Consider the following 11,535-nt stretch of genomic DNA (forward strand, 5'->3'; position numbering starts at 1 on the left):
AGGAAAAGATGAGGTTGGACCTATACCTATAAATAAGAAGGTCCTTAGTCCCTTTACAAACACCATCTTCATTTTCTCTCTATTTCAAGTAACTTGCCTAAATAGCCTGTTGTAATAACCCCCAATAGCCTTGGATTTGTGTCCAGCGCAGCTTTACTATTATTTTATTTATGGACCGAAAGGGAACATGTAGTCTAGTGGTTTATTTGATAAATTATTGCATTTGTTGCTAATTTTACCCCTAAATATGGTGGGTTTAATTTTCTTAAAAAAACACAAATTAAAATCATTATTAGCTATGAGGACATTATGAAAAGTATGTGTTCTTAACTAATTCAATCCTTTTTTTGTACAAATATGATGGGATCAAGTAGCCAACGATTCCAGAATTTACAAGAATAATTTTACCAATTAAAAAATGGACTTTCCCGCTCTCGAGGGTCAGTGTCTTGCAAAGACGATCAAATGGAACAATCTAACATCGTGGTGATAAGATGAGGTAATTGGACAAAAGGGACACACTCAAGCCCCTAAAGAGACTGAGCCTAACGTTCACCAATAATATAATCCATTAGTTAACCAATGTGATAAGAGCTTTGATGACGTAGTAGCAATGGAGCACACTGCTCGGGCGACCATGGGCCAAGGAAAAAGGTTAGAGGTTGATACCACGGGCCACGGGGCATGGAGGTCCCAATGGCAGGATATATGGACAGAAAGTACGTCAAAGGAAGTAATAGAGAAGAAAGTAGAGTAAGTTCAATTCTAGAGAAGCAGTTAATGAGAGTACCAATCAATAGGTTAGGGAAAAAGGAGCAGGAACCTAAGCAACGATCTTGGAGGATTTGGCTTGCATGGTCGATAAAAGTCTAGAAGGTCAAGAAACACTTCTCCTACTAAAAAAAACAAGACAATATACTCCTCGAATTTCTGATTCGATGGTGTGCAAAAGTGGCCAAGGTAGAAGGAATGGACAAGAAGTTAGCAATTACTCTTTGAAGAAAACCAACATGGTTGGCGTGGTGGTTCACACCTTGTCCCTTAAACATGAGGTTGGGGGTTCGATCCCCACCCATGTGAATGGAGCAAACCATTTGGCCAGTCCCCTACCACTTAGTGTGCTGACCGTAGGGACGGGGGATTAGTCTTCTGGCTTTCGGCTGGAGGGATACCTTTGGGCAATCAAAAAAAAATTACTCTTTGAAGAAAACCCCAAGTCCAAAATTCAATCCAAAAAGCCAAAGAAGGATCTTTAGTAAGCTAGGAAAGAAATGTGAGTTTGGGCCTAGACACTGGGAGTTTGATGGTCAAAGTGTAAATAGGTAAATGTTCACCCCTAAATATTACTCCGTATATTTTAATTTAAAAATATTATATTTTACTCAAAAGGATTATTCTTTTCTGTATAAATAATAAATAATTTAATATTTATTAATATTACATATTTAATTATAAATATTATATTTTCATCTTAATTCAAGTCTCATGAATCCTTATGCCTGAGACGGTCTTAGAGTATACTCACCCTTTAATGCTTACCATAGAAGCGTAGAATCTTGGAGTTTATTTTTATTTTTATTTTTATTTTTATTTTTTAAGGCTAGAACCTTTGAGTATGGTACAAAAAGTAGTAGCTATTAAATCACTAGATGGGACACAAAGTTATCTTACTACAATTAGGGGGTGGCAATTTACAGTTTTTGATTTTTTTTAAAAAAATAATTTTCTTAAAATTAAAATTATTGGCGAACAGACGTTTTGCTTAGATTTTGACATACTACCAAACGCCGCCAAATTTGTTGGAATTTGACAAAATGCATTTAGAAGTAAAATGAAATTCAACTCGCTTGCCTATTAGCTATTACAATTTATATCAAAACTACTTACAAATATACTAAGGATGCGTTTGGTTACCACATGGAATCGAAATGTGAATCAAATACTTGATAATTGTAATGGATTTTGGTGAAAGTATTTTGAATGTTTGGTAGTATGATGGAATTAGAATAATTATTAATATTGATGTTTGGTAAAATAAAGAATTTAAAATTATTTTAAAAATCCAAAAAATTAAGACAATTGATCATAATATAGTGACATCCAAAGCACCAATATGACCAAAAATAAAAAATCTAAGAATATTAATTTAAACTTAAAAATTAGATTACCGGTAAGATGAAATGATACGCATTTTTAATTAGGAAATGAAGTTTTTAATTGAAGGGGTAATCAAATATCGTAGTTATGTTTTAAAAAGTTGTCTCAAACACTAACTATGATTTTGATTTTCATTCCTGTGTGTAAACTCATGAACCAAACACACCCTAAATACGTGATATAATAATGTTTCAGAGAAAATTTCAATTTTGGTCATATGACTATAGGGGCTTTGTTAATTTCAGCACCTGACTTTCAAAAGTGTCAATTTAGTACCTTGACTATGCAATTTTTATCAATTTTGGTCACTCCGGTCAAATTGCCGGCCAAATTTCGCCGGAAAATTTTAACTGTTAAAATAATGAGGATATTTTAGTCATTTCACATCTCTTTTGTTCTTCTCTGACGAATTCATCTTTCCGGCGAATCCGAGGATGAGGTGCGCTGCGATGCTTTCAACATTATCCAAAAAGAGAAGTATTTATTCAACATTATCAGAAAAGAGAATTATTTATTCAACATCAATTTTAGCATAATGTTGATATAGAGAAGTTTTAGAATAAATAGGCACCAGCATCAGTTTTAGCATTTTGCTTTCTTCTTCGAGCAAGTCTTTTTTTGGCCGGAAAAGCTTTCAACAGGAATTTTGACAGGAACTGCACTGGATAAGCACAAAGAGAAGTGCAGCTCAAAGATTTCTAGGTCCGTTGATATCTCAAGCTCCCCTTACACAAACGGTCAGATGTTTTCAACTGAAATTTTGGCCATTTGAACACTAATAAATCGCCGGCAACGGCTTGAACGAATGAGTTTAAGTATGCTTTGGAAGGTGTGCTACTGCGGCGGATTCGCCGAAAAAAATGAATTCGTCGGAGAAGAAGGAAGAGATGTGAAATGACTAAAATACCCTCATTATTTTAACTGTTAAAATTTTCCAGTGAAATTTGACCAGCAATTTGGCCGGAGTGACCAAAATTGATAAAATTTGCATAGTCAAGGTACTAAATTAACATTTTTAAAAATTTGGTGCTGAAATTAACAAAGCCCCTATAATAATATGACCAAAATTAAAATTTTCTCTAATGTTTCATGAACAAAAGTGAGTAAAATTATATAATCAAAATTAATGTACAAATACATAATCTTATAACTGTCATTAGAAAAAGAATTGTAAAAGTATAGAGAGAAAGTGAATTAATAATGCACTAGACTCCCTCTACTTTTCACCGCATTTTCTTTACATCCAGACTTGAAAAATGTCAAATCATGCTTTCTGCCTTTCTGGCAAGCAAAATGTGTTAAAAAAGAAAGAAAGAAAAAAAAAAAAAAAAAAAAAAAAAAAAAAAAAAAAAAACTTAAGAGCTAATGTTTTATAATAATTTATTTATATATGGTTTATTTGTGAACAAATTCAAACATTTATGACCTTCAAAAAAAAAAATTCAAACATTTATGAGTTGCGCTAATTATAACTAGTCCAAAAGCAAAAAGAATTTAATACTTTAGTATCAAAGTTTTAAAAGTGGGTATAATTCTAGCTAATTTATTTAACAAGGTAAAAAAATGGTTTTATTCAAATTAATTTACAATTTCATAAAAGAACTTATCAAATTCATAAAAGATTCCTTTTGATTCCAAGACAGTACATACTATTTTCTAAAAATAATTTATTTTCTTGGATAGATCAAGTTTTTCAATTTCATCATACTATATCATGAAAGTAAGTATTAAATAAGACTTCTCATCCATTAGACCAATGTTTTAAAACATAATTTTTTTTTCCTTTCATGTTTATTGACCTTTGTTGCATAAATTATGTGGTACTAATTTTAACTTAATGTAATTTGTAAATAATATTTTAATATTACTCGATGCACATTCTCTCGAATAGTGGTTGTGAATTTCTCTCATGTAAACAAAAATACAAATATACACAAGAAAAGCATGATTTTTTAAAAAAAACTTTGAATTAGTGTATTTTGAATGTAATATATGTTTAAATTAGATAATATCAACATTCAATGAATTGAATTTGACTAAATAAAAAATCATGGAATGAAATACCCAAACAAACAATTACAATTTATAAACACTTGCAAGAGCATCTCTATGAATTAATTTATACTTACAATTATTTAAACTCCAAGAGCATGTGTACATGTAAATTGACTTCTTTAGAGATCCATTCAATTTACCTTATACATTCTTATAAGAGCATTTCTATTAGTATGATTTTTGCACAGATTTTTAAGTGTCAACTAAAAGAGAAGAGTGGAAGAAAATAATTATAATAATAATTGACCACCCTCAACGCGCCCAATGGATGTTGCTGTTGCGCTTAACGCGCACCAGCTAAATTTTTATTTTTATTTTTGGGTGGGGCCATAGTAGGAAACAAAACCAGCATCCACTACAACACTCTTTTTTCTTCTATCTCCTCTTCCTCTTTCTTCCACATAAGATTAACAACCTCAAAAATTTACTCAAAAATCACTATTGTTGTTGCCCTAAATTACAACCAACCATCAATAATCCTATGAATACGCCATTGTAGCCCGCATGGGTAGCTCAACTGGTCATAGAGGTGAAACTTTGAAAGAATGACCAGGGATCGAGTCTCACCAGCAGCAGTGTGGGAGCAACCTCTCAAAGTGAGGAGGGCTCCTTGTGCGCAGTGAGCACCGGTCTAGCCTCTGTGGTTCATGTTCAATTGAGTCACCATGATTTACATCCTTCCAAATGCTCCGTTGGGCCGAGGTGTGGGGGCTCTTACCTTTGGAAAAATGAATACGTCATTGTTTTCTCGAATCTAATCCGTATGAATGACTCAGTGTCTAATACGTAGTTTTAACAATGATCCATATTGTTTTCAAAAAAAAAAACAATGATCCATATCTGATGATGATTAAACTATTACAAACAAAATTTTCACCAAAAGATAATATAGATGGTAAGCATTACTTTTTTTTTTTTTTTTTCTGAAAGGAGATGATAAGCATTACTAATTTATTTAAAATGAAGTGAAATATCAGCACCTCTTACTTTAGAAACATTTTATTGTTTCAAATATTTTACTCTTTGTCTCATTTTACGTACCCTAAGGTGATGTCTGGTAACACACTTTTAGAACCCTAAAACCCATCATACTAAAGTGACGTTTGGTTAGACACTTTTGGAACCCTAAAATCCATAATACTAATTATTTGATTCGTATTCTGATCTCAATTTTCATATCCTAACCAAACGCCACCTAATTTTGATATAAGATACAATGAAAAAAATATTTGATAATAACTTTAAACCCAAATCTACTTTTATTCAAATGTACAACAGAGGGGTTGGCTTCCCCCATTAGACAATTATTATATATACCCTAATGGACACAACCATATCTATTCACTTAAACTCCCAAACTACCCACAAATCTTGAAAGATGGTGCCTTCAAACTTGAAGACTTTTCTAGCTCTTGCTTTGCTCTTGTTGCCAATAGCTGCAAGAGGGGATTATGAATATGGTATACCTCTCCCCATTCTTTCTTCTAACTCTTTTTGAAACGTTACTTAGAATAGCTTTCCAAAATAAATTGTTATTTAAGCTCTCTATATGTTACCAAACAGAACTTATAGCTTATTTGTAACTTCAAATAAGCATAAACTCTAAAATAAGCTACACCAAATAAAGCCTATAGGTTCACCTCTGTGCATATCTTATTTGCGAGACGGGTCAGATCAAGATGGAAACATAAAATTATAAATATATGCAGTTATGTGTATGTTTTTGGAATGCAGAACAGGAGATATGCACAGAGGTGAACTGTGGAAAAGGAAATTGCAGGGAAGATAGAGGATACAACTACAACTTCAGGTGCAGGTGCGAGGATGGTTGGAAACGCACCACAATAAAGAATACTAACGAAGATGATTTCCAGTTCCTGCCCTGCATAATTCCTGAATGTAAGTTCTTCGTCGCGCATAGTATATATAAATAATAAACAGGTCATATACCATCAAACTTTACAAGAAAGTAGAATTAGACCTTGAACTTTTAAAAGGTGCAATTAAGTACTTCAACTTATTAAAATCAATCAAATAAGTCCAATTTACCGATAACTAGCAGGTTACCGGTAAGCATGTTGTTGTTGACCTCCATCATCGATAATAACCGGAGAAAAAACCAAGTAGCGACGACCCGGTCGCCTTCTCTCGTTGCCTTCTTCAACTGAGGAATAAGGTTACCGGCATTGCCTTCTTCTTGGACAAGGCGACCGGCACCGGATTATATTACCGTTGGGTGGCTGACAATTGGGCCTGAATGCATCAAAATGACAAGTTCATGTGTTTAATTGAACTTTTTATTAAGTTCAGGGGCTCAATTGCTCTTTCGTATAATGTTTAAGGGTTTATTTGACCCTTTTCCCTAATTCATATAATACTGAAAGACAAAAATTTATTCCTAAACCAAGAAACCACAAGTCTCCTAACCAGATTTGTATTGATTACTTATGCAGGTACCCTTGATTACTCTTGCATGCCAACACCTCCTCCACCTCCACCCCCTCCATTCAACTCTTCTGCCTTCGACCGTAATCCCCAAACACCTAAACAATTTTCTGCTGCAATTTTAACCTATAACTTGTGCAGTTTGGCTAACATCCTTTTGTTTTTCTCAGCTTGCTATGGGGTTTACTGTGGGGAAGGAGCATGCATAAAGAATACAGACTTCACACATATCTGCCAGTGCAACTATGGCTACAACAACATCCTAGGCATCCCGGTTTTTCCTTGCTTCAGTCCATGTAAGAACAAAAACCACAAAAGATATATCAAAATATATTCTTTATATATAGACATCAATATGACTGAACACAGTATATACTATGGTTTCTGTTTTCAAGGTGCCCTTGGATCAGATTGTTCAAGGCTCGGGATCAAGATCACAAATGACACCTATAGATCGCCATTTGATAATCAGGGTGAGGCTTCTAACAATTGCAATACAAAGAACTATTTAGATTAACAAAGGCATCATGAATCCGATAGGGTTTAAACGTGCACTGGTTTTTTATGTAAAGGGTAACCACCAAAAAAAAACAAAAAAACAGATAATGTTAAATCTTTTTCAAATTGTAATCACAAATAAATTCAGAATATGAATCAATCTGAAGTTGAAAAAATACAACCACTCAAAAAGGATAATAGAAATTATTACGAACCAAAGTCAATATATGCAAAAGTCATAAACAGTTTAAAGATTAGTAGCTATGAAGGTGATGGTTCTATAGACATAACTAAAGTAATCAAAGTTTCAAAATCCATTATTTTTCTTAGGAATGAATAAAAATGCGAGGAACTTTGAATATGAAACTAATCTCTTTACCAGTTCAACCAAGCTCAACTATCTGAAGCTTATTAGAAGTCAGCTCTAATCCTAGGATTTCTCAGTTATGGTTTCAGTAGTGTTCATAGGGAGCTAAATCTTAAAAACCATAAGGAACCATCAGTCATGTAAAGACATTCCTTTTCTTTATATTAGCAGCTAAATCAATTCTGCCAAGGAAGTCGCACTGGATAGCTGTACTACTGGCCTCAGCCGGTTTGGCTTTGTGGAAGTAGATCGATCCCAAATAACGTTGAGAAGCTTTATCACATAATAACTGATTTGCAGTGTTGCACCTGTGTTGTTGGCTCAGATAGGTATATACCACAGATTCAGTTTGTATAAATAAATATGAACAATATGTATGTTGTAAGTGGATTCTTGTATGCAAAATGGTTCAATAAAATGTAGCAGCTCTCAAATTTTACTAATGCCACTCTTCTCATTCCGTACCCCTTCTTTCACTTCAAACTCTCTTTATACCATATATACGCTATTAATCACACCTTTTTAGACTATTTAATTCTTACTATACACTTTGTCATATTCTCAAATATAGCTTTTGAGGAATGAAAACCCAATCAAATGATTAGACAACTAAAAACTACAGGGATTCTACTTAAGACTCTGGAATACCTAAATATTCCGTTCAACATTGTAATATTAATTCAACTATCTACCTTCACCACCTCACCAGATGGTAGTATTGACTCAAGCCACACACACACACACGTGTATATATGTATTGTGTTTCTTCATTAGAAACATAAAATTATAGTAATATATTGTAATCTTTCAGTATTATAACATTTTCTCATTCCTTGATTCTTCCTCCCTCCGCCTAACTGACGGGTGGTTGTTACTCTCCACCTGCCAGGCCTTTCGATCTTTCAAATTCAACAAATGTATTGATAAGTGGTAACAAAATCTCTTCCCAAGTAATACCCGACGCTGAGTTCAAAATTTATCTTCTAAAACACCTCCACGGAAAATTACCTCCACCAATATGTCCACTCTAGAAACAAACCAACATTGTATTACCACTTATGCTTTATTACCAAATACCAACAAATTCATAACGTATCCATCATTTCTTGTATTGATTCCATGGTCCAAATGTCATCTGTAGATTAATGTACTTATAACCATGTTTGATGTCATAGAGATGCTAACATTCACAATAAAGCAATAGAAATGAAATCCTCAATCTTCAAAAGGATTTTGCTCGTCCCTATTTCGGCTTGCAGTCTTGAATTTCTTCACAAATATCATTGCACAGCCAAATACCAGATTTAGAGATATAAAGACACAAAAGAGAAGTTGAAATAATTTGCTCAACACAAATATCATTGCACAGCCAAATATATCTGCAAACCAATACTAAAAACCAAAACTATTCTGCTTCATATTTTTCTAAATGCAGGCACTGATCCAAGAGAAAACTCAAGTGCCTGCCGTCAAACACTAGATCAAAACCATAACTTTACATAAACAATGAAAGAAAGAAGAAATTCAGTTGGCATAAAAGAGCACATTGTGAAAGCAAAAACAGAAAACGGGGAATCTCAGGGGTAACCCCAGCCAAGATGACTAAAGATACAAACTTGTAACCACAAGGTCACAAGGTCACAAGTTCGAATCCCAGACTTCTTGGTTTGAGCCGATCACTTATAGGTAACCTAGGCTGGTTTACCTCCTTGTGGTCCTTTGTCAGAATGCTGGCTAGGGTCATAAGGCGGGATTTACCCGTGCATACCCTCGGATAATGGTTGTGGGTTTCCAAAAAAGAACGCCGGAGTCTCTAAATGCAAAATGCTGATGAAATTTAAACTAAGAAAGCGAGCTACCCGAGGGCCGAGGGCATCTTCATCCTCAAGATCACTAAAACACTAAACAAATTTTCCAATTAGTGCACTTTCTTGTTCTTTTAACATTCACACTCTCATCTATAACCACATTATGATGCAAACCAATTAAGGAGTAATAGATAATTCAATTCACAATAAACCAAATTTTTTGTTTTTCTTTTATTCATACAAAGAGAATGTAATGAACTCATTTAATTCAATAATCCATTTGAACTATGATGTACCAAAAGTTATACTACAACATAAACTTCCAAAACTAAAAATTATAAAACAAGGCTAAAATGACTTGGATTCTCACCATTTTCACTTGCTCTTCACACTCACTCCTTCCTTTCCAGCAATGATCACAGCAGTGGCCATATCCAAGAACAATCCATGCTCCACCACACCTTCCAACGCCGAAATCTCCTTCCCGGCGGCGCGGGAATCTTTAATGGGAGTCTTAAAGTACAAATCCACAATGTAATTGGAATTATCCGTCACATAAGGCTTACCGCCGTCCAATCTCAACTTGGCGTCGCAATCCAATTCTCTGAACATCTCCTGGAGGCGGAGCAGATTGTATTTCCAGCAGAATTGGACGACCTCGACGGGCATTGCGAGACCCGACCCGCCAAGCCCCGAGACGAGCTTCGTATCGTCGACGACCACCACGAACTTGTCGGACGCCGCCTCCACCATTTTCTCGCGGAGGAGAGCGCCGCCGCGGCCCTTGACCAGGTCCAGATTCGGATCGACCTCGTCGGCGCCGTCGATTGCTAGGTCAAGCTTCGGGTGATCATCGAGCGTGGAGAGCGGGATGTTGAGGGAGGCGGCCTGCTCCTGAGTGCGCTTGGAGGTCGGCACGCCGACGATGTCCGTGAGTTGGCCGGAGGAAATGAGCTCGCCGAGCTTGGCCACCACGAAGGCGGCGGTGGAGCCAGTCCCGAGGCCGAGGACCATCCCGCTCTTCACATAGTCCACCGCCTTGTCGGCAGCGAGCTTCTTGAGGTCGTCCTGCGTTAAGGCAGGGGGAGGGGAGGGGGCGGAGAAGGCTCTGAAAGTGGGGGTGCGCCGCACGCTGAGAGAGGAGGGGTTGCTGCGCTGGCGCGGCGGCATAAGGGAAGGTGTGCGTAGGGTGGTTCCGGCGGCGGAGGAGGCATTGCCATGGAGGAGAGAGGAGGAAGAGATGAAGGATAAGGTGGCCATGGCTATGGCGGAGATGAGAGGTGAGAGTGGACTGGAGTCTCCACTCCTCTACTATAGGATTCGATCTAAAGATTGTGTTTTTGTGAAAGAGAGTGTAATGTGTTAGGTGATAGGTATTTTGGTCTTTTTAGAAACGTTTGTGTGGTTTGGTTGGTTGGTGAGAATTTCATTTCATTTTTGTTGTTAATTATTAGATGGAGCACGTGGATAAGCTATGATTTTAACGATTAAAATTTGAGTTAATACCCAAAATCATCTTCGACTATAGTGGTTTTTCTCAATTTTGTCCTAAATGACTTTGGTGACTTAATGTAGTCCCAGAGTTTTGTGTTTTTACTCAATTTCGTCTCAGACTTTTGTGCTTTTGCTCAATTTAGTCCCCCATTTGTTATTTTGTTCATTTGTTGTTAAATAAATAGACAATTCAGTAATTTTAATATTGACATCTCTTTATTTATAGACATGTGAAGTGCGAAATCCCTCTTTTTTTATGAATTACTCCCAGAATCACTTCTAAAGCTGCGAATATAAAATTTGATTCGTAGGTCTGAGAGTAACTCTGGGTGTAATTCGTGTAAGAAAGAGAGATTTCTCACTTCGCAGCAGGTTGAAAGTAAAGAGAGGTCAATATTGATATTATTGAATTGTCCATTTATTTAACACCAATTTGACGGAATAACAAACGGAGGACTAAATTGAGCGAAACACAAAAGTCTAGGACTATATTAGGTCACCAAAGTCGTTTAGGACGAAATTGAGAAAAACTACTATAGTCGAGGACAATTTTGAATATTAACTCATTAAAATTTATTACACACTAGCTTCCGGCAATTTATATCCTACACCACGGCGCGCGCTGCATTGTGCGCCCAGATGTAAAACGACGTCGTTTCAATTTTTTTTTTTTTTAATTTCCCGCCCCAGTGTTTGGCAGTTAATTTTTCT

General features: G+C 35.8%; 2 protein-coding genes across 9 annotated transcripts; one reads left to right on the forward strand and one right to left on the reverse strand.

Moving 5' to 3' along the window:
- Positions 1-5,498: 5,498 nt before the first annotated feature.
- LOC109180829 lies at positions 5,499-7,956 on the forward strand. 2 transcript variants are annotated; one of them, XM_019330548.1, is made up of 6 exons: positions 5,499-5,672; positions 5,947-6,111; positions 6,666-6,740; positions 6,828-6,953; positions 7,053-7,130; positions 7,691-7,956. In XM_019330548.1, the coding sequence occupies exons 1-6, from the start codon at positions 5,591-5,593 to the stop codon at positions 7,768-7,770; spliced, it is 606 nt and encodes a 201-aa protein (XP_019186093.1). In that variant the 5' UTR covers positions 5,499-5,590; the 3' UTR covers positions 7,771-7,956. The 2 variants fall into 2 exon arrangements, with proteins under 2 accessions (XP_019186093.1, XP_019186094.1); XM_019330549.1 differs by having other exon boundaries at positions 5,501-5,672; positions 7,694-7,956.
- LOC109180827 (probable ribose-5-phosphate isomerase 3, chloroplastic) lies at positions 5,964-10,710 on the reverse strand. 7 transcript variants are annotated; one of them, XM_019330540.1, is made up of 2 exons: positions 9,701-10,709; positions 5,964-6,094 (listed from the first exon to the last, which is right to left on the reverse strand). In XM_019330540.1, exon 1 carries the CDS (start codon positions 10,588-10,590, stop codon positions 9,706-9,708), a length of 885 nt encoding a protein of 294 aa, XP_019186085.1. In that variant the 5' UTR covers positions 10,591-10,709; the 3' UTR covers positions 5,964-6,094; positions 9,701-9,705. The 7 variants fall into 7 exon arrangements, with proteins under 7 accessions (XP_019186085.1, XP_019186087.1, XP_019186089.1 ...); XM_019330542.1 differs by lacking the exon at positions 5,964-6,094 and adding an exon at positions 7,816-7,830 and having other exon boundaries at positions 9,701-10,710; XM_019330544.1 differs by lacking the exon at positions 5,964-6,094 and adding an exon at positions 8,534-8,549 and having other exon boundaries at positions 9,701-10,710.
- Positions 10,711-11,535: the final 825 nt, after the last annotated feature.

The sequence above is a fragment of the Ipomoea nil genome, unplaced genomic scaffold (genome assembly GCF_001879475.1).
Source record: "Ipomoea nil cultivar Tokyo-kokei standard unplaced genomic scaffold, Asagao_1.1 scaffold1034, whole genome shotgun sequence".
NCBI classification, from domain to species: Eukaryota; Viridiplantae; Streptophyta; class Magnoliopsida; order Solanales; family Convolvulaceae; genus Ipomoea; species Ipomoea nil.

What these genes read in the sequence shown, in the direction of transcription:
- LOC109180829 (XM_019330548.1), top strand. Translation starts at nt 5,591, where the DNA reads ATGGTGCCTTCAAACTTGAAGACTTTTCTAGCTCTTGCTTTGCTCTTG. An exon ending in GCCCTGCATAATTCCTGAAT is followed by an intron (nt 6,112 to 6,665) that starts GTAAGTTCTTCG and finishes TTACTTATGCAG; the next exon opens with GTACCCTTGATTACTCTTGC. An exon ending in CAACTCTTCTGCCTTCGACC is followed by an intron (nt 6,741 to 6,827) that starts GTAATCCCCAAA and finishes TGTTTTTCTCAG; the next exon opens with CTTGCTATGGGGTTTACTGT.
- LOC109180827 (XM_019330540.1), bottom strand. Translation starts at nt 10,590, where the DNA reads ATGGCCACCTTATCCTTCATCTCTTCCTCCTCTCTCCTCCATGGCAAT.